Genomic DNA, 27,913 nt, shown 5'->3' with positions numbered 1-27,913 from the left:
GACGATCGGTTTGAGCAACGAGCGGACCGTCTTCGCAGCCTTCGCAGCCTTCGCAGCCACCGGCTAAGAGATCATGCTCCAAGGGATCGCGATTCAGCCACCGTTGCACTCGCTGCACTCGATGCACTCGCTGCCAGCGATCGGCAGGGCTGCTGCTGCCTCCTGGCCCTGCAAAGGTGCGAGGTGCCTCGATCGGCCCCGTAGGCTCCCTAGCCTGTCTCTCGAGCACCTCCACCATCTAATCCTCAGTTGGTTGACAAGGCTTCGTCGGCCCCGCACCCCCGCGACACACCAGATTCAGTTCCGAGACGTTTCCTCTTCTTTCACTTGCTCCTTGACTCCTCTGTCTAGCTGTCTCTCTTTCGCTGTGTCCGAAATCTGTGCCGGATTCCCTCCTCCCGATCGATCCTCCACCGACGGATATCAAGGACCACCTCCCGCCGCCTTCTTCTTCCTCTTCTTCGTCCGCTCTAACAACCCCCGGTTTTTTCTCCTCTTCTTCCACTTGCTGGCTCGCGGACGAGCCGACCCCCTTCTTCTGCTACCCTGCCGCCTGCCCCCCTTCGGGAATGACGCCGCTCTTCCCGGCTCCGTGTCGTCGTCTCACGGTACTTCCGTATCTTCGGCTGGTCCCTTCTGAGAACACACAATTTTCGGTTAGATTCTCAAGTCGTTCTTCCCACAAGTCTTCCTACTGAGATTGATTTTTTTGTTTTTTTTTATCAGATTAGTCAGTGCATCGATTTCAAATTGTTTTACATTTGCGGGGATCCCCGGAACGGCGCACAAGGAAATTAAGAAAGTCAGAGGTTATCTTGGATAGGGTCGGATATCGATCAACCATGAACCTCGAGGTGACCTTTTTTCCACATTAACTCTTCACGGTCTTACGATGTGCCAGACTTAACCGCTCGAAATTAGCCATTAATAATTACTTATTTCGCTGAATTACGTTATGTATGTAACTAGTGACGCAATTACTTGATACAAATAATTTTAGTATTACTCGAACTGTTCTAAATAAGTTGTTAAGTCATATATGAGGGTATGATTCAATTGTAAAATGCTTCAGCAAATTTTGAACCAGTAGGGAGAAAGCATCGTGGACCGCAAAGGGTTAATTCCTTAACCTACGACAGGCCTGGGCGAGGCGCGGTTCATGATATCCTTCATACACTGACGCTATACGAGAAACGATATGACATTGTTTCTTCTGTGCTCCACGCGGGATTGCCCATTTTATATGTAGCAATATGCATGGAGTAGTAGTAGTGGAGCTTGTGGCTCGCGGCGAAATGACTCGCCCTGGCCTGACCTACGATTTAACTGGGGACGGCGTGTACCCCAATTAATAACAAAGTCGCTTAGGCGTTGGCACAGGTACATAATTCTTCTTACAGGTAGAGTCCTAAATATACTACGAATACGACCCATGTTTACAATGTTTGTATTAATTAACCGCTTCGCTCACGTCGGCGTGTTTTGTCGCGACACCGATACAGTTCGTACAAGAGATATATGAGCCGTTTATTTTGAAAGTGGCATAAGTCACTTTGTTTTTAAGTCGATATATTTAAGGGTTTGCGTTTTTTTAACACGTTTAAAAATATGGATGTTAACTTTCGAGAAGATTTACTTGTATTTGTTATCTCAGGATACCGATATTTTCCTTAGTATAAATAATTTCGTATAAACATTAAAAAATCACCACTTTTCATTACGGTAAAGTGACTTATGCCACTTTCAAAATAAACGGCTCATATATAGATACATCACAGACGAGAATCTAAGACCGCGACGTAAGACCGCTTGTGCGGTGCCACGGACAAGTTATCCCGTGACACAATACCGTTTGTGCGGTAACACAGACGTGTTATCCCGCGACACAATACCGTTCGTGCGGTGCCGCAGACGTGTAAACACACGCTGTTCTTGCTCTCGAATTAAAGCGTGTTTACTCGTCTGCGGCACCGCATGAACGGTATTGCGTCGCGGAATAACACGTCTGTGGTACCGCACATACGGTATTGTGTCGTGGGATAACACGTGTATGGCACCGCACGTACGCTATTGTGTCGCGGGATAACACGTCTGTGGTACCGCACGAACGGTATCGTGTCGCGGGATACACGTGTGTGGTACCGCACGAACGGTATTACGTTGTGGAATAACACGTCTGTGGCATCGCAAAAATCGTATTGCATCGCGGGATAACACGACTGTGGCACCGCACGGTCGGTTTTGCGTCGCGGGATAACACGTCCGTAGTATCGCAAAAGCGAAATTCCGTCACGAAATATCTTATCTGTGACCTTATACGAACAGTATCGGTGTCGCGACCTAATATGCAGCAAGAGCGAAGCGGTTAATAAAGTACGACGGTTCTTACTCGAGGTTTTTGGGTTCGTCTCGAATCTCTTACCACGAGTCTTACACGATATTCTAGGATAAAGGGTTAAACTAGTGTGTCTCACATCTTCCTAGCTGATAAACTTGGATGAAGTCTGTCAGTAAATGAAACACTGTTTAGAGATACGTTAATGACCGTTGCTCGCAAATCATCTTACATTGTCTCCCAAGACTCACTGATTCTGGATGAATTTTCATTTTGCCCTTTAAAAGCATCTAGTCGATGCTTTCTCTCTTTCTGTCTTCTAACGACAGCATTTAGGCTGCTACATAGGAGGTATAATCCTGGGCTTCAGACCTGGAGCAGACGAAGGATTTGTCTGCGAAAGGATCGATCGGTCTAATTTTGATACAACTCGCATACTTGTACCAGAGTACAGGGAAAGGTTCGAGTTGATTTTTATGAAACTTGGGCAGCAACCGGATTAGATACTGAAGAATTAAATACAAAAACAAGTAATTGGAAATGTTTCTGAAGATCTCGATCGACATGTGGAGAATCATTTAATGTCTCCAGAATAAGTAGACTCTTCTGTTATGAATCCATTTGTATCCGCAAGCTCAATAATCCGCAAATGATTGTCAACTATCATCAATTGCAGAATAATTTGCGTGATGTGCACTTGTTTATGATTTCATTGTTATACAGTTCGAGAAGCGTATATTCAACGTGGTGAGATAGTTAATTAATCTAGTATCTAATCTTAAAAGTAGTTAAGTAATTGGTGATAGTTGACAATCACCGCGCGCGGATTACAGTAAATTCTCTCTAATTGACCCTCGGCTCGTGCGCAAAAATGGAGAAGGGAAGAGGATTATTCGAGCATTGTGGCGCGTTTTTATAGTTGTTAACAATCGATGACTATAAAAACAAGCCGCAAGACTCGAATAATCGCATCTTCTCTTCCCAAATTGTTCATTTTTGCGTACAAGCTGAGGATCAATTAGGGAGAATTTACTGTATTCCGCTTGCCGATGCAAATGAGTTTACAAGAAACAGACAATAATTATCCAGTATTTTTAAATTACCACATCGAAGTCGTGATCATCCAGCATTCACAGGAAGAAATTCATAAGGCTAAGATAGAGAAGAAAGTTCGTTTCGAACGAAGATAAAATTTTGACTTTCCGCCAGCTGTGAGATGCGATCACCCATTGTGCAGCGTATCTATTGATTCTATCGGGCCCATAAGTATCCTCTAGAATGAAGAGCTCTCTCAAGCACCGGCTTGCAAGCCTTCTGGTTAAAGTATCGACATTCTCTCGCGTACTTGAAAACAGCATTTTTTCGGTACAGATTCACCAGCCTATCGAATGTCCCCATCGATCACGCGATGTCGATTTCGTGTGCCCGGTGTAATTTACGTTCTAATCCCTGCGTCAGGTGCGCGGCTGGCTCAACAAGACGAAGAGCTAGGCGATTCTGTCGTCCTGGGCGAGCGAGTGCCGCCGCCGAATCGTTGTAGAAACAGTCAGCGTCAGTTAGGCTCCCAGCATGAGGTGGCTTTATAGTTAAAGAGCTGTCGCGCAGTATCTCGCTAGAGATTCTGTTTGCGAGGGCAAGTCGGGTTTCTTCTATTCAGCGTAACCACGCCTGTGAACTCTGTCCTTTAACTATTTCAACGCGTTTGCTATCCGCCGACACGCCGCTTTTGGCCTCGTCGATCATTATCGATGTGTCTAACAGCATTCGTAACACTCTCAGTCTCACTGGTGGAAATTATCTTATCGTAATTCAAAGCAATGTTTATATTCCTAGATTCGTATGTATTTAATAGATCGCTAAACATTTCAGCTTGGCGTGGAAAACATGATAATGAATGGAATTATTCTAGGTCAGGAGACACAAATATGTCCGTCATGCTGTTTTTAATAATTGTTATAGTTGTTTATTGTTTATGAATTAAGGAACCCGTTAGTAGCATAGTGGGTGACGAAAAAATAGCACAAAAATACATTTATTAATTAATGTGTACGATATAGGAAGATCTTTGCAGGTGAAAGTTTATAGTTAACAATAATGAACGTTTGAAATTCGACAAGACTTTTGGTTAAATTTGTGGTAAGTTCGATTATAGTAGAATCGATAGAATGATTAAATATATTAAAAGGAAAGAGAACATCGCGAACGTGTCTTGCAAATTCCAGAGAAGTTGAGCCAAAAAATTCCTCCTGTCGTTAGAAACAAATGAAGATTTCGAGACCAGAATCGTGTTGACCATTCTGCATAATTTACAGGAAATTTGAAATACCGATTTCAGTAATCTACGATGAAAGAATAAAAGAATTCGAATCGATTAAATATTTCAAGCAGGAGCACAGTATTTCCGATACGGCACGAATAAAATTTTAACTACGTATATTGTGCAAGTAGGATTTAAAACGTCGGACTAATAGACTATTTGCTATTTCAAGAGCCACGTTTCGCGCAGATTCTATCCGAGAGTTTAGATAGTTCGGAGGAACTAGAACAAAAGGAGACCGCGACGAGCCTCCCATCGACGACTTGAAGATCCCTCGAGCATCAAGAACCGGCAGCCACGCAAGGTAATCAAGGTTGTGCCTGCGAGGTGACTTGAAGTGTTTCGTTAGCGAAGCCCGGGCACCGCGTTGACACTTTCCAATTGTTGCTCGTTATGGCATGATATTGATTTCGAGTTAACAAGGCAATCGCCAATCCCAGGGCCCGCAAAGCTTGCCGCGATATGGTTTCCACACGCGAGGAATTTTAACGCGGCTGAAATTCATCCTCGACTTTAATCCGAGCGTCTTTCGCAACCGGACCAGAACTCGGCGAACGTTTCCTCTGGCTCCGAATCATCGCCCGTACCTCGTAACACACGGGACTTTCGAACTTTCGTCGACGCTTCCGGTACAACTTTCCGAGACAATTAAATTGCACTACTTCCGTCGTCCTGGAATCGAACGTCGACGAATATCGCTCCGGCACGATTCTTTCGAGAACGCCTGCTTTTCCTTGGGTTTTATCGTCGGTGTCGTAGAAGACTTAAAAGTGCCATTTTCTGTGAAAATGTGTCCGAGAACGAAGGTGTTAAAGAATCTCGGACATCCCACAAAATCGATATAATCGATCGAAAATTATAAGCGAAATGAAAGTTGAAGAAATATAATATATGATAGTAATTTCTTGAAATCTCGCATTTTGTAGATTCTAATTAAGTTTGTTACGATGAATATACTAGAGCACGATGCGTCGATTTAAGAACCCTCATACATACTTTATTAGATACAGCACTAAAGATTATTAGTTGATAATCCATTGATTTTTTTTCATTACATACGAACTTGGTCAGTTTTGTTCTATTTATAATCTCTACCTTGAACAAATACGAGAACAGCGTCATAAATGAAAAAAATATTATTCTTTCCTTTCTACTTATTTGTTTGACGTACAATCAGCCCCTATCTGCTTATACCACCAGTTCACACGACATTCTGTATATAAATGTCAAAATGCATATTTAGGAAGAGAAATTGTACACGTCAAAATGCATACTTAGAAACAGAAAGTGAACGCATGAAAATGCACAGCCAGAAACAAAAATTGTTCGCAATGTTCAATTACTGCCATTGAACAGAACCGTCAGGCCAATAACAGAGAAGCATTGAGAAGAACAAAGGTAGTTGTGTTACAACGTCGTTCCGGTGAGGATGTTAATTAAAAAATGGTGACGTCGATGGGCACGAGAATCGGCCTGTTTGTCAGCTGTCCGAAGTGGCGCGGCCGCGGAGTGTGTATTGGAAACATCAGCCAGGGTACATCATAATGTTTGGAGGGCGCGATAGCACCCGACGTGTTTAGACCTTTGTGAACAGGCGCGTGGCTGTTCTAACCGAGCGGCAGTATCGCGGGCTTGTGCTTCTGACACTGATTTGATTCCACTGACAAGCCGAGACGTTTGCAATCCCCGTTCACAGCTAAAGCCCAAACTGTTTCGCTGGCAATTATTGGATTCGCTGGCAACGATTTCCCAAGATTCGTAGTAATTGCACGGAAGTTTCAGGTCTCTCCCGGACACGGAATAAACCGAGTACAGTAATTTCTCCCTAATTCGCCTCTCAGATTGCGCACAAAAGTGGACAATTTGGGAAGAGCAGATACGATTACTCGAGCCTTGCGTCTTGTTTTTATAGCTGTCGACCATCGGTAACCATAAAAACGAATCGCCAGGCTGGAATATAATGTAATAACCTGTTCGGGACCTGTTATCCAGCGAAAGAACATTGCACGCATTTAACGATTCACCTTCCGCGAGAATAGAATTCGCGACAACGATAAATCGCCGGAGTTGCGCGCGATTTACAATCGGAAAACACAGAGGCCGAGTTAATTCGTTGTAATCAGCGAAAGGATGTACAGTGCAGCAATGTTTACACCTCAGCTGCTTAGTACAATGACCCGATCGATTTTCCATGCAATCCAACGCCACAGACTATCGCGACCAGCCTATTGTTTCGAATCGTTGACTATCCTACTTGCACGGATGTTTCGATGTATAAAGAGAACTAGCACCTTGGAGTTATTACGCTGAATATATTCGCGGGCTTGCTTTTGCCAGCACGGAATAATTGTAACCAGAGACACCATAATGTTCCCACTAAGTAGAAGAACAAAGTAGGCTGCCTAAGTTTACGACAAAACTTTTCGCCGAGGCACCGTAACCAACATCTTCGAGTTTTATCCTTTTCTCATAAATTAAACAGCTGTTTCGTAAGTTTTGAGGCAAATTATCTTTTCATGAGCTGTACAATTTTTTCGTGGACTCCTCGATTGTTCCGTATACTCTACAAATTTTTGCAGCGGAGCTTACAATTATTTTATAGATCTCACGTTTCTTTCACGATTAATTACAATATTTTGTCTACAATATTTTTATAGGCTACAGAATGTGTTTGCAGTGCCTGCGATCTTTTCAGAGTTTCAACTGTTTTTTTACTGGTACAGCAATTTTTTCATAGATTCTGAAGTATCGTCACGTAAGCCCACAATTCAGTATGTTCATGCTCGAGCGCTTCGTTGTAACTAACGATCATAAATGCAAAGTACTTATGCGTCGTGTAATCGCGGATCGTCGATCCTACAACCGCACCGCCTGCTCAATTCCAATCAATCTGTTCCAATATCGACTCGGAAGTCGATGAAACGGATGAACAGTTAAATCTATCAATTCCAACTTTGAAAACGGCAAGCAGAAGTAGGCTGATCCGTAGGCCATCGCAAGATAAATCGTTAAGTTTACGCAAATTTCGAAGAGCAGAGCTAGCCCGATTCCGAGACGCAATTAAAACGAGCTGATCCGGATCGTTCGGAAGTAGGCAATAAAGCAGACATGCCTCAACTCTCAGCCAGCCGGAGCCCTTGATTCCGATCTGGACCGTAACGAACATACTTTTCGCGATCCGGATCGTGCTCGCATGATGTAGGTTGCCGGTTGATTTGCATGAGGACGCCGTGTCCAAGACGTAGTCGGACTCCCAGGGAAAGCCGATTCTAATTCCAGAAAGGAAGTCGCGCGATCGAGGCGATCGATGGGATCCCCGAAAGGGGAACACAACCGAACTCGTCCCGGCGATTAGGCGTACAAGCTCGGACTCGTGTTCGAGCGCGCCGTCCACCCCCCATCCCCCCCCCCTCGACTCTCTCCTCGAGAGCAAAATCATTTCACGTCGCGACCCACTCACGCGAACTCCGCTCGGCTTTCGGAAACTTTCGTGTGCCTGCCGGATGCCGGCGAGTTTCCCTGTTGGCCGACGACGAACGAAAGACGATACATTTTTCCTGGCGCAACACGAAACACGCGACCTAACCCTCCCACGTCTCGGCCACCCTCGTTACTCCAGTTACTACCCTTCGGCCACTCCACGAAAACTCGTTCCTACTTTCGCGGGACGTTGCACGCCACGCGGAGAACTCTCTTCTTTTGTTGGGGAAAACGAATCGCCGGGCGAACACCGGGCGAACTCCGGCGCCCGCGCACTCTGCTGCGAAAGGATAGGACGAAACTAAAAACGAATTTATTCAGGCTATTCAAGGAGTCCGAGCACTTAGAGAATTTCTTCCGTGAATCTCTGGAGGCCGGACCGTGAGCCGGAGGGTTGTAATCAACGCTTGTTAGGAGACTGTGAACAAATTCTGGAGCGCACGGAAACATTTCATACTGGTTTATAAACATTCTAGAACTGAAAATAATTGCAAGCTCCGTGATGAAGTACAAAAATTCTACGAAAATTGTAATGGCTGTATCAAGCTCGCAGGGATTGTACAGAAAATGTAGATTATTTATGTTATTATGTAGATTATTTATATTATTAGATCTATAGCAAGCTCATAGGGTTCGTACAAAAAAAATGTAAATGCCATAGCAATCTCATAGGGATCGTACAAAAATTTTAGAGGCTATAGTAAACTCAAACAGCTTATACAAAAATTGTGGGAGCTAGGAGTAAATTCTAGAGCGACCTAATAAAATTCTAGGGATTATAGAAAACTGTTACAGACTGCACAAATAATCTAGATTCCAGAGCTTCGGAATAATGCTGTAATGACTGTAAAAGATTGTAGGGACCGTAGAAAAGTTTGAGAAGCTGCAAATAAATTCTGTAGCGACCCGATAAAATTCTGGAATCACTGGATAAATTACAAGACCTGTATAAAGGATCTAGAAATAATTAAATTTAACAAGATAAGATTCTGTGGTCTGCAGAAAAATTGTAGAAACTGTAAGCAAAACCCGGCATGTCTGAAAAAATAAATTATCCGGCCTTTGAGCGAGCCGCAGAGTATATAATAGATGCTGCCTCGAGCGATTGAGAGTAGAAACAGCGACGAGGGAAGGACAACGAGCGAGTTTGTCCCGGCAGGAGACATCTCGACGTAGGTCGACGTAACGAGGGTGGTTTTGCGCGACTGAGTTCTTCGATAAAAACAAGGCGGGCCACCGGTGGCTTGTAAATTCGGCTTGTCGCGCACCCGACCGGTCCCGGTAAATTACGGCCGCGAGAAATGACATTAATCCCGAGGAGAAACGAATTAATTCCCCGGGATTCGAGCCGGCCCGAAACCGGCTCGGCCCGACCCGACCCGACCCGACGCGATGCGACGCGACGCGGCGTGGGACAATTGCTTGTTTTGGTTCGGCCATGCCATCGAAGCTGCAGTTTAATTGAGATGACTCGACGGGAGGTCGATGGTCGATCGACCGCTCGAATTTTCAAGCGATCGTTAGATGTCGAAGGAATTTTCTGCCCACCGGATTGAACGGAACGGGATTATTCGAGGGGGGAATGGCAAATGTAACACGATGTAACTGCTCCGTGAACTGTTACCCACAACCACCGACGTCGAAATTGCTCGGGGCCATTTTACGGAACGGATCGCCTGCCGTTGCGTGAGCTCGCCGCGTGCCGAGACCACGGTGCCCCAGACTGCAATGAACCTTCCTGTCGCGCGACTTAATGCACAACTTCAAATTGCTCTTTTAACTCTCTCCTTTAATACCGGGACTGTTTCGAATTACGACGATTGCCGACGACAAGAAAACGATTACTTGTTTGGCTAACCGCACGACGAAGTCTACGTAAATCACACAATAGTCGCAAGGGTAGGATCCAAATAATATTTGTGGGACAAACTCTAGAAGAAAAATCCTAGAGCATTTTAAACAGATTCTAGAACAATCAAGAAACTTGTATACCTCGTGGAAGGACTGCACAAGCAACAGAAAAATTGTTAGGCCTATTAACGAATTGCAAAGTCAGCGACAAAAATTCTAGAGCCTCTAATACACGCTCGAGAACTTCAGAAAAAATTAGGAATTGAAATCAATTGCTGTATACAATTTTGATCAGTGACAAAAATTCTAGAGCCTTCGAAACGTACTGTGAAACCTACGACAAAATTGTATGTCCCATGAAGAAGCTATAGAATCTACGAAAAAAACTGTATGTATCATGAAGAAATTGCAAAATCAATGACAAAAACTCTAGAGCTTGCAAACAGGTTATTGAACTTCTAAAAAATTTGTACTACTCAGAGAAAAACTGTAATTCATCCAGAAAAATGGTGAAACCTATAACGATGATCTAGAGCTCATGTAAAATTGTCGAGGACTATACAAATTCTGTATGATCAACAAAAAGAATAGATCGCTTAGAAAAATAATAGACATTTTGAAAAGGCTTCGAGAACTTGCAGAAAGATTATGGCTACTCGGAGGAGAATATGGGGCCTATGAAAAATTTGTAGAGCTTATAAAAATATTGGCAGAGGCTGTATAAAATCCGTATGGCCTATAAACTGTTGCAGGCCCTTCGAAGAAACGGTTCCGAACTGAACGAGCATAACGAATCCCAAAAAAGGTCTCCAAGATAGTCCGAGTTTATAACTCGATAAATATTTTTTATACGAATATCTCTTAAGGGAGAAGGTCCGTCGTGCGGAAACGAAAAGTGAAATGGGACCGTAGACAGCAGACGCGGCGTCGCACACGTGTCCTCTTTCTAACTCGGCAAGAAAGGACCTTGCCCGCGCGCGAGATAAATCACCGTGAGCTAAGGCGATAGAGAAGCTCGCGACAGGGTCGAATTTTCTCGGTTGTATCGCGACAACAGTCGCTGGAATGCGAGTTTTCTTCCTGGGGGAGTTCCGAGCTCGTCGCGGTGCATGGTCGCGTGATGTTTTCGTCGCGGCAGCCAGGACAACAAGGACGAGGAGCTCCACTTTATCTTCGGGCCGAAACCTCGGCTATTATTACGCCGATTTCCAGATATTTTTAAAGGGGGATCAATAGTTCGTTCCCGATGCTGAACGCCCGGCAAGTCGTTCGAGACACGCTCGCCCGATTTCGTATGCATGTCTTCCGGCACGGGGTGCGTCTCTTTTGCTGCCCTATTCGACTGCTATCCTCTTTCGCTACCCTCTCAAACTACCATCCTCTTTCGCTACCTTCTGCGACTGCTAGCCTCTTTCGCTGTCTTCTTCGGCCGCTACTCCTCTTCGAGTGCTACCTTCCACGGCAATTCCACCCATTCCGGAAGCCACAGTTGTTCGGATTCATCGGCTCGGATCGATATTTTCTCGAGAAACTCGGTACCACTGTGACGGACTAATTGCCGAGGGAAACGCCGCGCGCACCAGTTTCGGTAATTTTCGATTAGGGCTGCCGGGAATTCTCGCGGGAAGTTCGAAGACTAATTATAACCAAGGTCTTCCATCGACCGGAAGTAATTGGCGTCGGTTATGGCGCACGAGCCGCGGTCTCGCTCAAAGAGACAAGAGCGTGTCTTACACGCTCTCTTTTCGGAGAGGACGATGGCTTCTTTGTATCTGAAAACGACCCTAAACATCCGCTTAAACGCCACCCATCCCGGTAGCCTTCGAGCCGAAATTCTGAACCTACATCTACAATCTCGAAGAATGCCGTTAATCCTCTTAATGAGTGTAACAGGTAGGAGATATCGATCTTCCAAAAATATTCTGTTCCATAGAACAATCCTTAAGCAGTGTTACAGCGGTTATAGTTAAGCGGAGGATTTTATTTCATTGATCGCACAGCTATGGCAGTTCTCAAAATATTTCAGAATTCTTCGTGAATATACTTTTTAATTTAATTTAATTTATATACAGTGATTTAAGTCGAAAATACATAGTGTAAATTATGTCGGAAGATTTGAGAGTTATAGAAAAAATGTATGCTGTTGCCATAGGAATTTTCGTATCTGATGCGGCAATACAAAAAGATGACAAGATTACATAAACAAGGGTAATAACACAGAGTAAAGAAGAAGATATTGCAGGAAAATAGATATATATATATATATATATATATATATATATATATATATATATATATATAAAATATATATAATAAATATAGATAAATATAATAGATAAATATAAAATAGAAGGAAGCGAAAATGATGATTTACAATATATTTAAAGACAGGGTTCAGATTTTTAATTGCCCTTAACAGCCAATATCGTATACCACCTAAATACTAAAGCTGTCCTAAAAACAGATCTCACGGTCTCGGAGTTTCTCTCTGAAATTTTTTCGAATTTGTTGTCTGATCGCGCTCGTCCGAGTTTACTCGTTCACACGGCGCAGCATCCCCCAAAATAATTGTTGTCCTCGAACAAAGAAGTCGCCACGAAGACCCAGCGCCGATAAATTATTATGATTATAATTCCCGCGGGACTTAACGGCAGTATTTACGGGGCTCGTAACTCTTTCGCGATGCGAGTCCTCGCACTTGGAACAATTCCCAGCAAAAGGTTAACGAAAATACGCCGCATTCTGGTGCCTGCGGACGTACTTTATAACGACGGCCCGGCATTACCGAGTAATTATTACGAACGATCTCGGTTCGTTGGTTCGAAAGAACGTTCGCGAGACACGGCAAGACGTTTCGAGACCCCTGGGAAAGTTGGGCTTCGAGACGAAAGCTGGCCTCGTATCTCCGGAGCGCGGCAGGTAGGCTTTAATAATGAACCACTTCAAGGCTTCAGTTGACACAGAGCCACGCCGAACGGCAGGGATTGCGGAAAGATTGGGTTCATCCATTAGCGGAGTTCGGTATCTCGGACAAGGAATTGGGAAAGTGTCCAAACTTCGCGGTTCGAGGCTCTGCCGTGTAACTCGCGTAATTCTTTTCCGCTAATTCGGAATTTCGTTCCGCATTAAGCCTGCAATTACTCGGGCCTCGGCAACGGGACGCTCTATACCGAATTATCCTACTAGAATTCATGATCAGCCTGGGGATTTTTCACGGTGGAGATTGTCCACTTTAATTGTCTGCTTTAATTGTTCCACTATTATTGAAATTAGAAACATATTTCCACCGGAAATTATTGAATAATTTGATTAATTCATTTAACTGTTCGTAAGACAGTTTTACAAAGGGCTTCGCGTTTCGCGGATCAAAAATTTGTGTTCGCTAACGAATCTATCAACGACATTACTAATAAGTGCTGTTGGGTATAGCGACCGATCAAAAATTCTATAATTGTACTTGATTCATCATTTAGCTGCAAATATGACACCACGGTGGTGTTCGTCGACACTTGTCAAACAACTATAAAGCGATCCTCTAGATAACAAAGCGTTAATTTTATGTTAAGAGGTAGGTTTATGTTAAAGGTAACCCGAACCCACCATAGAAATTCAGATCGAACGATTAGTAAAACTTAACCCTAATCAACTATACGTGGAACCCCAAGTTAAGTGATGAATATAAATTAACCTAAACCAACTATAGAAATTCAAATTAATTTAGGTAGGAACCTAAATTAATTGAACAGTAAAATTTAAAAAAAAACGACTATAGAAAACCAAATAAAATAAATCGTGTATAAAACAGAATGAAAAAAAAAAACATGAAATTCATATACCAGGAAGATACTCATAATTGTGATATAGAAATTCTAATCCCTTCTAAGCTAGCTGCTCAGATCTACCCGAGTTTATCCTATTTATTCTTCCATTACTTTTCCGTGTACGAATCTACTATTAGCTACCTTCTTCTTTAACCGTCTACCGATTACGTCCTGCTGCTTGATTTGCATTCGCACAGCCGGCTCTAGGTTGAGTCTAGTGCAGTTTAATCACAGTCGGCAATCATACTAAAACCATTTACGACAGCAGCTATTTACTGTTTCAAATAGCCTTTTCCCAGAACTAAATTGCAAAACATCAGCTAAAATCTTCATCTTTCAAGGAGAACGCGAAACCTCGCTCATAAAACCGTGCGCACCGAGCGAAACTGGTAGGTTTGTAGGGTTGGTAGCGACTGTAGAGGCTCGGCAAGTTAGTTTCCGGCAAGTTCCCGGCGAGTTCACAGAAAGTAGAAGAGGATGAAGGGGTTGTTCTCACCTGTTCCGCGTGTCGGACGAACGCAGCCGAGGAGATAAGCGACGAACCGGGGCAGGAGTGCGGTGCGTGCAGCCTCTTCAAGGCTTGAAGGCGTTTGAAGGCGTTCGAAAGCGAGATTTCTGGCGGAATCGAGGGCTGCACGAGCCACTCGTGTCGTTGGCCGTTCAACCACCGTCACGGCGTCGCGAGCGCATCTTGTCACACGATAATACGGAATCCAACCGCCGACGAAAAAACCGTAAGAACTATTCACCCTTTTCTTTCTTTTTTTTTTAATCACTCTCTCGTACGTATAGTTTGTCACTCGCGGCGGGTACAATCGCTCTTCCTCTATCCGGTTCCACAGCCGATTTTCCTCCTCGTTCTCGGCTCTTCGCGCGTTACCGTTCACCGTGCACCGTGTACCGATCCCTTCCTCGGTCCACCACCCCCACTTTCCACCTGGTTTTCACGTTCACCCTTTTCAGCTAGACCTCTATTGGCCTGAGGCCAGCCGCCGCGGCTGGTCGTTGTTCTCCACGACGACAAAGACAGAGACGACGACAACTGAACCGAACGAACCACAAGCGAACTCGATTTTCAGCCGCCTTTACTTCCGATCCCGGTACGGATCCCGATTTCGATTTCGTTTTCGATTTCGATCCCGATCTCGATCTCGATCGACCAGCCCGCGCGGCCGCCGATTAATCGCGACGGATAGGTCTTCGCCGTTTAGCCCGCTCGACCAGCATCTACGGATCAGGGAAACCAGTCAGAACAATCACAGCCCCCCACCGGTACCAACCCCCGACGTTAAGTCCGGATTACCCTCGGCCCGCTTCTTACCCGTCTACCCCTTCAAGGATACCTCGCATTATACCACCTTGATTTCCTGACGTGGACATTGTTCGAATTGAATTTCGAGACGCGATCGATTAGCTCTCTAATTGCAAATCTTTTAGTTGTAGCGTATTTTGAAGATTTTTTTAAGGATTTTAAGACAGTCCTGACTAGATCGTTGAGCGCACATCAGCCCTCTGGGGCTGATAGTGAACTTTTTGTTGGACGCCAGTCCAAGTGGACTGACAGTGTACTTTTTTGGGCAGCGTCGATTCCCAAGGACTGACAAAGAACCTATCATTTGGACGGCATTGGTGCATGGGATCGACAGCATCAAGGTTAAGAAATAATGCCTGCCGCCTCAACGGAAAACTCAGAAAAATCAGCACCGAGCAAAATTATCGCGTTTAACGTGTTAAGCAAAGAATAGATATTTTAGAATATTTATTATATTATATCTATTAATTTAGAATATCGAACAAGAGCTTCAGAGATCGAGTCAACCAAGGTTAGATGTCAAAAGATTCGAAATTCCAATGGAAAACTTAATACACGGAAGAAGGGATGTTTTTGAAGACGATGTAAATTATATCAATGATTAGAAGTAGATGTACATATTACTCTTAAAGTTAAAAAAATGATGCTAAACTTGCTTCGAAAAAGATGTCAATTGTAATTTATCATTGGACACCGCGTACTGGAATAATGGTTTTAATACTCTTCAAAACAATAACTTCTTTCCGAAGCAGTTTTTAACCTGGAATGTAAAATAATATGGCGGCTTGACATATAAAAAAATATTCGTGCATCTTAATCGAATGGAATTTGTTTTCTACGTGCACTTGGGTGTGAGTTATACGTATGTGTGTATTTTTAGCTGAATATACGCATCAGATACGCATGAATGACGCAACCCCGCAGAAAAAGTTGGTGTCATTCGTACACGAATGACGTGGCACGCAATACGTTAGCTGGCAGCATTGCCATGTTGGTCGCGTGCGACCGCCAATAAATATTTCTGTCTATCTTTCTTATGGTTTCCACTTGGAAAACAAGTTTTCAAGCAACATGTCGACGACAGTTTTGCCAGGAATTATTTCGAAGTGATCGCGTATTATTCTGCCCGACGAAGCAAATGATTGATCGTACTTGACAAAATCTTTTCGGAAATTAATTTACCGAATGATCTCCGATATCGATATTCGAGAGAAGTCTCTCGCTTTTGTTTCCCGAAACAAAGCGCCGCTTTGTAAGTAATTATCTGTCGTTCACGCAGCGAATGATCTATTTGATTCCAATATTGAATAAAGTTCTCGATACGAACAATTGCAAATAAATAGTTCTTCGTCAGTTATTTTATACAAGAATAACGTTGCCCGATATTTTCCCTTCGTTGTCTCCTCTCGGGCAATTTTTCTTCGAAATAAAAACAAGAAATTGGCAACTCGAAATAACGGATCGTTCCCGCAATCGTATTATTTTTATCGCAGACGAACGATCTAGGAAAAATAATATTACTTCTTGCTCAAATCGCATGGTCCACGAATGTCTTCGCTAATTCCATTAAAACGACATGACAAACATTAGAGAGTTTCAACTTCGACGTGTAATTTCGCTGGCATGAGCAGTTTCTTTTTTATTGTGCACCTAGCCCAGAGTTCACGAGTACCTAGAGGTGATACTATTGTCCTAGGGTAATATAATGAAACTTGTTCAGTCGGTAGTTCTGTGCTACATCGGCAGACGAGAATTGTTAAACTTTATGAAATAACATCGCGTGAGAACCAACTGGTTTCGCGTGTACTGGAGTGCGTGTGCCATTAATTCGCTCCTCGATATCGAATCGACCAAAGAATTTTACATAAATCAGATAATGGTAGAATTGATTTCGATCTCTTCCAAAAGATCTCAGTCTGCCCAAAATGATGTTTCAAACTTATTCCGCATGGGAAAAAGAAACGAAATTTCCTAACCGATCCTTGAAGCGGTAAAACCTTGGACGCTGACTCCGGCTTCAATTTCCAGCCGCAACTTGCCGGAATCGTGTGAAACTGGCAACAATTCAACCGATGCTAAAAATTCAGCCGAAACAACAGCTTCGAAATTACCCCGCCGTCCAAGGCTTGAGCTTACAGCTCCTCGAAAGAGCCTAGAACTTTGCGGACCAGCGTGAAACACCCGCAGCTGCAGCGAATTGTGGTTTCGCTTGCTTGAACGTGAAAAATTCTCGAGACCGAGCCACGTTGTGCCCGGAATTGATCGCTGCAAAATGTCCGTCGACGTTGCGAATATTTTCCAGCGATAGATCCGGGCGAGGATCTTGGTCCGAACAAAGACGCAATTTGTCGTCCCACGTTGGTCCGCGGGATCGTGAGAAGCGGACCGAGGAGAATACGCGTCGCAGGAGAGAGAGAGAGAGAGAGAGAAAGAGAGAGACCGACGACCCCGGATATCCGTGCGCCGGGATCTCGATAATCCGGGGCGAGCGGGACGGAAACAGGCCGGAATTGCACGGAGCTCGGATTAACCAGAATTTTTCCCCGCCGCGAAACAAACGGAAGGGAACGTTCTAAGCTCCTAACAGCATCGACCCGAGGATCCCGGGACAGGCGGCTGCCGGTGGACCCGAGGGATCTCCTATTAAAATAAGAGGCGTCAGCCTTCTAGTTTACCTTGTTCCAAATATTTGAACAACCAACTTTCTGCTTGCTGAAAAATTCCACTCTCAAGTAGAATCGCTCGGCCGTGGTCATACGCCGTGTCAGCCCCCGTGATCCCTTTCCGTGATTAATGCAACGCTCGAATATCATTAAGGCGTCGATTACCGGCGTCGAAAACTTCATTAGCCAAGTCGGAACTAATCAATTGGTTCGGTAAAGAACTTGGACCCGGTCGATCGTTCGAACCTAGCTCTATTACACGGACTTCTTGTGGCTGAACCGCTGGGCAGGAATTTTTGAAATATTTCCTACAGCCAGATGAGATTTTCCGGAAGCTGCATCAAATTCTTCAATTCGAAGAACCCACTTTTGAATGTGACACGGTCGTTTCTTTTAGACTCTTGATAGGCTAACAGCGCCCCGCCAGTCGCTAAAAAATATCCACTTTATCAAATTCTTCACGGCTAAACCGTGGAATCTAAATTTGCAGTTTTTATGACATTTAGATGAAGCTTCGTAAAATCTAAACAAGAACGTTCATATTGATAGTAAAATATTTCTGTTCTGCTTATATTATTCAACCAGTTAGCTGTGACGTCTCCTTTTCAGAGCCGACACCTATACGTGTCGCGAGAATCAAGCGATGACGAGTATACTCGTCAAACACAGCTAACCGGTTAACGAAACGCTGGCATCGCTTCGATGTTGGGCGTATAAACGTAGAATAGCAGCTCGACGAATTTTTTCAACAGGTACACCGAATGTATAAAGAACCGCGATATTTAACGTCGAAATTAGGGAGAGCATGGTTGCCAGGAGATGCGAACTCAAGGGCAATTATCCGCAGCCAGCGTTTATGAGCGAGCGTGTCTGGCATCGGCGATAGGAATGCTACAGGTCCTCTTCTAATGTCGCGAGGAGGCTGAGGGAGGGCCGGAGGGCTGCAGAATCGAGTGCGGAAATGGGTTCAGAGAGAGAGAGAGAGACAGACAGAGTTCTTGCCAAACGAAGAACTATCCGAGCACCACGTGCCGGAATAACGGCTAGCCGAACGCTCCTTTCGCAGGCGTCTCAATTTAAAAGGATAAAGACGCCGCATAAGGAGAAGCTGTTGTTTAATTTGCCCCGGTCGATGGGCTCTCGATAAAACCCCCGTCACGTTTGCTAGACGTGACTTACGGATCGGTCACGGGCCCTCGCCATTGTTTGGACAAAATGCCCTCAAGACTTATTTGTACAAGCAATAAACTGTCCTCCTAGACGAGACCATGTTTGCCGATACTTGCGCGGGCTTCCACGAGAAGCTGAGGAGCTTTTGCGGCGCGTTTTCAACGACTATTGCACGGAGACCACCGGAACTGTATCGATAACTTTGAAGTTCCATCTCCTTTCGAACGAGGATGTTTTCGAAATTGAAAAGATTCTGCCTCGGTACACCGTCTCAGCTGTGGGACAGTCGTGGCACGAGGAAGTTCGAAAATAGATAGAAACGTATTTCGAAGCGAAACCTATCGACAGTTCCATTTCACTTTTAATTATTTCCAGCAGGAAATGTCACCTTATTTCAGTTTTCATTACGCAATGTCGAAAGCATAAAATTTATATCTAAATATGTACAGCGAGACCCGAAAGTATTCGAACGCCTATTTATAATTAAGCCGAGCGATCTAAATTTCCTTGAGATGTTAGTTCACTAGACAATGATTAAATAATTGCTTTCAAAGATTGCAATTGATTGGAATAACGAAAAAAAGACAAAACTCTCGGTTTTTAACTTCTTCATTCGAGCCTACAACGAAAATTTAAAAAATGCGTTTTGTAGATCTCGATAACTTATATGCATGCGGGAAGTTTCGCCAATTTTTTAGCTATTGTCTAGTAAACTAATTCCGCTAACATCTTGACGATATGTATGTCCCTTAACACAATTATAAAAAAATTATTCCGTTTTGAAAGGCGTTCGAATACATTCGTATCTCACTGTACGTATTGCGTCGGAGTGTACCTATCGGCGTTGTGACTGATTCAAGTGTGAATATCTGAAAATTGCGCGATCGTTTATCTGGGGAAAATTCCAAGAATGTTGATCTTTGCATTCGAAAATTGATTCAAAGGAAGAAGCGGATCTATTTCGGGCCAGAAATGGAAAACTTAGAACGCGCTTCAACGTTTACAAATATAGAATCGTTGAATTCAGGAAGATATCGGTTGCTCCGTGTTTGATCTGCCAGAAAGTCTCGAAGTAATTGAAACTCGGTATTTCGTGTGCCGGTTCCTGCCAGCGTCTAAATACTCGCTGCGCAAATATTGAACTTCGTTCGGAAAGGTTGCGGCTGTTGATAAAACGCGGCGATGGTGACAAGGAAATTGCACGCCAAATATGATTAGCGTGCAGAATGTTCATGGCCCTAAGGAAGCTTCAGCGCCGCGAAAAAGGAGCATCCTCGAACTCTATTCTATCTTTTGGATCGACCTGTAGAGCTTCCCAGGCAATTAGGTTCGGAGTGCGTACCGCGGACTTCGGTGTTCGGAACGTGCCGCGAGATCGTATCTGCGAAATTAGAAAATAATTAACGCTTTAGCGGTTTGTACGCCCCGACAGCTACATGCAATCGCAACACGAAACCCGTCGTTGTCTCAATTCGTAGCTTTTTCTATTCCGCATTTTCTGATCCGCGAGAATGCCACGAAATCGGAGTAATTTCGGTAACGATGCCGAAACTGCCGAGTCGAAGTTGATCGCAGTGATTACCATTCGTTTAGACACGTACGGGCCCTAATGAAATTCAATTCTCGCTGACGATGTGTCGCGACGAAAATTCATTTTCAAAGATATCAGCGTTAATGAAATGCGATCAAATTTTAGATAACTGTTACGGCACATAGGAATAATAACGGAGCTCGCACGGCGAAACCAGCGAGGAGAGTACGGTCGTCCTCGGGTTTCTAGAAAATTATTAATTCCCAGACAGTGCGGTGTTTAACAATAACATCCCGGATTGATTCTGAAGACCGCTCGCCTCGGAGCGCTCGAGTACTTCCGGCACTGCGTTTGGAAGAGACGAGCCAGGGAACAGCAGCCTTTATGCGTCAAGACCTCCGGTTTTCAGTCGAATGCGGCGCATTCGGTGGCTGACATTCGGGAATTCATGCGAGACATTTCGCAATAAGCGTCTACATCTCCGTGTGGTTCGCCGATGAATTAGAGTCGCTAGCATGCGTTCCGCGAGACCGTTTCTAATCCTATGAGCTTGGAGATTCGACGCCTGCGTCGGCCGTGGCTGATGACACAGTTCTTCGCCGAACGCAAGGACGTAATCGAATTAAACGCTGTTTGCACTTCGGAGAAGGTCTTCTTAAATTGCGTCAAGAAAATTTCGCTGGAAAGTCGGCGAGCGTTTTCGAGATGGTTCGGCGAGCGGACGCCATAAATTTCAGCTTATCGAATCGACTCTACGATGCTCTGGGCCCGGGAATGACGCGATTGTTTTAATTACACCGGCCACACTTTGCAGTTCAGTTTCCAGTTAAATAAAGTTGCGAAACGTCGCATCGATCGAACGCTCGCTTTTCTTTCGTTGCGAATCGCCCGCAAAGAGAGCCTTTTTGATCCGTCACGGTGCCCTAACCCCGTAACACTCCTGCCCGCGACGCACACGGTCACGCTAAACCGACGGAGAAACGTTGGTGAGCCTCGTGAACTTTTTTCTAAACACGAGGGTGTCGGCTTCCAATGTGAGCAATCAAACGACAACGTTTTTCTCGGGACATTAATGACTGACACTTTAACTATGCGCATATTTTCTGCATTCACGGCGTATGCAAGCTCGAAAGATGCAAGAAACCATTCTATATTTACATCGAATCGAGTCACGAATAATACCTGCCGCAAGCTTCGAAGGAATACAAACAACGAGAAGGATTAACCCATTTGCATCGCAAGAGGAAGAATGGAAGATAATGACCTTACCATCGATTGTGCTATGCGCCACCACTGGAAGCTGTCTACGCACAAAGCTACCGTGCAGTTATCACACCGATAAATTGTTTCCCTTGTTTAGCGATAAACAGACAAAAGCGTTCCTACACTTTTTAAAATGCAATAACTATTTTAAAGCTGAACTAAATTACATAAATTTTCTTTTTAGATGATAAGAGAGACTAGTGTACTAAATGATGACTGAAATGCTTGTTTTAAATTTTGCTATTATTTGGGATGACAAAACAGTAAAAATCTCTCGTTTTAAAAACTTAAAAAACGAAGATTCTTAATTTTTCCTTTCCATTCCAAGTAATAGCAAAATTTAAAAAAAAGCTTTTTAGCCATCGTCTAGTAGACTAGTCCCTCTGTTCCCTAAAAAAAAACAATTCAAGTCATTTAGTTCCGTTTTCGAAAAGTTATCGCGCTTTGAAAGGTGTACGAACACTTTTGTGGGCCACTCTGTATATAGAATAAAAATAACTTGAGATAATCGCAAGGAGCAGCATAAACGAGTACTGTCAACGCGTAAAATCCGCGGTTTAACGACGAATGTACGATTCGACGCTTTTGAGAATTGCTCGATAAAGTTATCCGAATGCCGAGAAATTGATGGCGTAAATGGGTTAACGCTAAAGCTATACAGATACTTTTATAAGAAAGTATAGAGCTAACTTCTTTATGCAGGCACTTGCGCTAATGAAAATTGCGCAAGATCTGACGCAGTCTAGTTTCCACCGCAAACCGCGTTAATCAGCAACGAGCGAAAGTCAAGAAGAAAGGCAGATATCGCTCGCGACGCGGCTCCGCTCGGATCAGAGCTCTATTCGGCGCGTACACCGACGTCGAAGACGGCTGGCGAATAGACATCGCATCGACGTATCGATTGCGGAAGAGAAATAAACACGTGTGCAAATCCGGGAAACCGTGGGTCCCTTGGAAACTGTCGCAGACGAAGCATCGGCTTCCGCTCGCGTGCCACGAAAAAATTGAAACCTACCGCCTCCCGATGCCCGTTGCACCCGTTGCACCCGAGAACTACGGAGCCAGTCGCGTGAACGAGAGAGCTCGAATCAACGACCTTGATTCCGCCCTCCGGCCTATCGTTTCCTCGGCCGAGGCCAGCTTTTCCGCCTCCGCTCCGCCTCGAAACTACTACCGAAAACGTTCCCGGAAAACGAAAAACCGAGAAACGCTACCGTGTCAGCCACTTCCTGCCCGGATGCAGTTAGAAGCGGTTAAGAGACCCGGGGAGCAGTGATTAATTGACGCGTCGAGTGCCGCGGCGAACGTTTCGTACGATTCCTCGACTATCTTCAAGAATTTACCTTTATCGTAGATCGAATTTTCATAGGGTTTAGAAAATTTAACGAGCCTCTCGGTTCCATCAGCTAAGTTACTTTGATTTCGTTCGTTTTCTTTTTCTTCGGCGCGTCAACGTGTCGAGCAACATTATTTTTACGGCGTTCTTGCAATTTTCCTTATCCTTGGTCTGAGAGCTTGTCCGCCTTGTACGTAATTAAAAATCTCCGCGGAAAATATTCGTGTTGCAGCAACTTATATCGCTTCCGATCCGTACCTCGATCAGATCTGAGTCGAGCTAAATTTATAGCTTTCCGCTTAGAGTATCATTCATCCACAATGAACGTGAAAGATATCGCGGTTAATATAATTGTGAATTTCTGTGAGTCAGGTAATTGATTTAAAGCTTCGATCGATTGAACCATCGCGAGTTCCTTAGAAATAGTTTCACAGACGATCCTAGCATAAACACTTCACTGAACTCTGCTTCGCACTTCGAACCGAATCGTTCGTACAAATTAAGAAACGAGTAGAGATCACCCGGCATCTATGGAACAGAAAGCGAATGGATTTTCGCTCCGTGGAAACGTGCGAACGCAACGTTTTTCGAAGCGAACCTGCAGCTGCCATTGCAGCTAGCGTTGCAGGTGGCCTCGTCAGAGGTCAGAGGATGCACCGAAAGCCTGCAGCACCCGGCCGAAGTATCGCGGAGGGATCTTGGTGCCGGTTTCGCACCTCGCAGCGACACTTAATCGAAGCTGCACGGTCGGCGCGGGCTCTTGAAACGTTCGAGGATCGCGTGAGAGGCCACAGTCCGCGGCCCGGTGATTTTCTCGGTGAACTGTTGGTGAACTGTTGGTGAACTGCCGATGAACCATGAGCGAGCCACGAGGCCCCGATTCGTTGCGAGAGATCGGCGCGGCGCGGCAGCGGCCGCCGGCGGCGGCGGCCGCGGAATCGCACTCTTTGTATCGCGATCGCTATCGGCCGGGCGATTTACAACGAGAAATCATTCCAGTCCACGCGACCGAGCCCGCGGTACGACACGCACGCGATGAAAATACTCGGCGATGCCTCTCGAGTGGCCAGCCGTTCGCGAGGCGAAGTTCGTTCACTTGGAAACCCGAGGAGCAAGAACGAGCTGCGCGATATTTCTGCGGAAATATTTCTTTGTGAATGTCCTGTAGCACTGTGAAATAAGGCTCCGTGGAACGTATCCGAAAATTTTCCGCCCGGGAAACACGGTTTTCAATGAGATACGATCGTTTCTTCGATGACACGATGTTCGTTCACTTGCGAAGTAAAAGAGGACGCGAGAAAAAATGAGGCGCGCAATTGAGATTTTCTCTTGATTAAACCGTCGAACAGATTGCTCGCGGGATGTGTACAAACATTGCAAACTGATCCTGATTTTAAACAAAATACAATCTCTCCTTTGCAATCCCGCAGTTCGTAAAATGGGGAAAAAGCTGGGGTACGTGAATCGACGTTTCTCATGACTAAATCGCTCGATAAAAATTTTGATCATATATGCTGCAGCTAGATAAGGCTTCGAGGTATGCATATAAAAATTTTCAACTAGAGAAACACCGAGATACGATCGTTTCCTCAAGGTCCCGCAGTTCGTCTACTAGGAAATAGGAAAAATAAGGTGAAGAACGAGATTAGGAATTTTCCATGACTAAACCACCGAATAATAAAAATGAATAAAACTTCGGTCGCAGTTGTACGATGCTTGGAGGGGAACGTGCGCGAAAAGTCCCGCCTCGGGAAGATCGTTTCCCGACGAGACACGACCAGTTCCCCGAGGTTCAGAATTTCGGCGGAAGAGAAATTGCTGAATCGTTTTCGCGAAAAGTCAGACAAGTTGCGACAAGCATGACAGGATAGAGTGCACGCGTCAACTCGGCACGGCGCGGCACGAGCATCGAACTTGGACGTACCCATCGCCGACACCACGGCACGATTGCAGCCAATGAGATCGCGCGATCTCAGCCGCATTGGCGGTGCGTGAGAGAGGTCGCGGGCAACAGAACCACACGCGGCACCCACAGCTTCTCTGCGAGCGGAGAAATCGAGGCTCTGCGCCGAAACCGAGTTTGCACTGGCGATCAATCCGCTCTCTTACGAGCCAGACATTCACCGATCGAAAAACACCCTTCATAAATCACTCGAGCTATCTCTTTCTCTCTCTCTCTCTCTCTCTCTCTCGCTCGCTCGCTCGCTCTCTCTCGCTCCCTGGGATTACTCGTCGGTTTCGATTTACCTCGGCCACCAGCAGCCAGCCAAGCTGGAAAGAACACGAGCGTATTTCACCGTGACCGTCTTTCAGCTAGCATTGACATTGGCATTGCAGTCCCGCGGTGCCGAATCGCCGTGCTGCCGTCCCGTCCTGCGCCAGACATCCGGAAGCCGCGGATGCACACCGACAGAGAAATTCGCAGCTGGTTCGCTTCGGGAACGAGGATCGTTCGGCGATGCCGCTATCGGGGTGATTACGATGAAACCGCGAGAGTCCTTGGACCGAGAAGAGGCACAGTAACGCACACCGGACACTCGGTGTCATGTGGACGGAGGTCACGCACACCGGTGATCCTGCAGGACGATCCTGCGGACCCTCGTTCCCCGGCTGCCGCACTGTCCCGTCACGAGAGTGTCCCGGTCGTCTCTCTCTCTCTCTCTCTCTCTCTCTCTCTTTCTCTCTCTCTCTCTCTCTCTCTCTCCCTGTCGCCCCCTGTCCCTCGCTTTCTCCTTTTCCACGAGATCGGATTTCCGCTAGACGACGGCGAAGAGGACTCGCCGAAGAGACCAACCGTTTCGTCGACGAAGATCGTATCGCGGCGAGACGATACGGAAAACGATCGCGCGTCGAACAACCAGCACCACCACCACCACCTGGACGAGACGGAATTCGTGCACCCGGACGACGATGATGATGCACACCACGAGCCTCGGCCTCGGAGAGTAGATAGCGACGACAACGAGGACAACGACGACTACGACGACGATGGGTCCGTAGAACCGCGAGGGCGACGAAAAGAGGGGCGGGGGGTGGGTGTAAGGAAAAAGGCACCCCGACTTAAAAGAAAAGGCGGGCGGCCACGAGACTCCCGCGCGGAGCCCAACGTTTCGCCTCACTGCCGGGCTCACTGCAGGCTCTGACGCACCAGCCTGCCGCCCCCTGTACGCCGCCACCTCCGGCATCCCCTTCCGAACACCCCCGATCTCCCCTTACTATCCGTTACTACCCCTTCGACCGCCCACCTTGCTTGCTCCTACCCTCGCCATCTGGCTAGCTGCCTGCATCGCTGCCTGCATGCCTACCTGCCTACCTGAACGAGACCACCCCGACCAACCAACGACTGTCTATTCCATGCCGAGTCTCCCAGCTATCCCATGTTAATGCTGGTATCAATGTTAACGCCGGAACGGCCGACGTTAACAACAATCGCATAGACAACTAACTGGCAGCGAACGCGGAACTGCCCTCGGAAACTTCGGTTGTTCACCTGGCTGGGTCAGTTGGAAACCCAGGGCTGTGTATCTATGTAGAATTCGTTAACCGACTTGTCTACCTGGTTAAGTTGAACCTATGTCAGAGCTGTCTAGGTACAAGTTTTTAACCGGCTTCTTTATTCGCTGTCTAGCTACTTAGCTACCTAGCTACTTGGCCAGGGGCTAATCCAAAACTGCCTGCTTCTTCCAGCCAGCCTAACCAACTAGTTAGTTTAATTGCTTAGATGTCTTATACCGAAAACGTGTGCAAAGCTGCACATCTAATGTCATGATCCTCTGGCTGACTTGTTTATTCTCTGTCCGATCGTATAGCCACGCGTCTACTGTACCAGAGAGTGGCCCAGTGCTATCTACTAGTTTCGGCTACTCTAACTGACACATTTATACACGGGTTACCTATCTGAAACTAATTCGTAGCTCCCTATCTAATTCGATGGAGCTAACTACCGATCTATCCACTGCCTGACCGTATAGCTGCATATCCACTTAACTAGAGGCTGACCCAGTAGTGCCTCTTGATCCGTCTTTCGTTGCTCAACTGTTTAGCTACGTAGGCTGTCCAACTAGGAGCTAACTCAGAGCAACCTGCCTGCCTCCGTGACTCTAACTGACTTATCTATCCGCTGGTTGACCACGTAACTGCGTATCTACTTAACTAGAGGCTGATCCAGTGCTTGCCTGCCTTGACCACCGCAATTAGCTTGCCTACTCGCTGCGCAACTATCGCTATCTCAACTTTGCTATCTCAGCTCATATGTTAATTAACCCAGCTGTCTATTCCCTGCCCACCAGTGTCTATCCGTCTACCATTCATTCCTCTTGTCTATCACCTAACCCAGACCTTGCGTGTCCGCTTGTCCATTCGCTGCCCAGCGAACCACCGATCCACCTTTCATCCCTATTGTCTACGATTCCAGACTTATCTGTTACTTTGTCTACCTAGATGGTACAGTCTACGGTTCCACCCCTTCCCCCCCTCCTCACTGCCGATTGGCCGGTATCGCGGGCCAAAGTGTCTCGAACTGCGACTCTAACTGTGAACCCCCGTTGACCCCCTACCCCCGGCGATAGCAGAAGCTAGTATACCAACCCCTCTCGGCTCTCTAGTGTGCTAGTGCCGCACTCGCCTCGCTCGCGATCAAACTGGAGGGTTTCGTGGCACTGTGTACCGCACAGGCGCACTCACACATTCTAACAACTCTCTCTCTGTTCGTACTGTCGGTTCTTTCGGCGCACACGCGCACCTAAGGCGTGCGGAGTACCATGCCAGCGGCCGGGCTACCGGCGCACACCTGCGCCATGCTCCCCCTTGCTCTCCCTCTCTTCCTCTCGCTCGC

The 27,913-nt window shown here is 45.8% G+C and overlaps 1 protein-coding gene across 1 annotated transcript; it reads right to left on the bottom strand.

Annotated features, from left to right (window-relative positions):
- Positions 1 to 439: 439 nt before the first annotated feature.
- On the bottom strand, positions 440 to 26,279 carry LOC143259560 (uncharacterized). Its single transcript, XM_076522463.1, has 3 exons — positions 25,874 to 26,279; positions 14,301 to 14,741; positions 440 to 636 (listed from the first exon to the last, which is right to left on the bottom strand). The coding sequence occupies exons 1-3, from the start codon at positions 26,262 to 26,264 to the stop codon at positions 542 to 544; spliced, it is 927 nt and encodes a 308-aa protein (XP_076378578.1). The 5' UTR covers positions 26,265 to 26,279; the 3' UTR covers positions 440 to 541.
- Positions 26,280 to 27,913: the final 1,634 nt, after the last annotated feature.

The sequence above is a fragment of the Megalopta genalis genome, chromosome 1 (assembly GCF_051020955.1).
Source record: "Megalopta genalis isolate 19385.01 chromosome 1, iyMegGena1_principal, whole genome shotgun sequence".
Lineage (NCBI taxonomy): Eukaryota > Metazoa > Arthropoda > Insecta > Hymenoptera > Halictidae > Megalopta > Megalopta genalis.
This window is presented reverse-complemented; position numbering and strand designations above follow the sequence as displayed.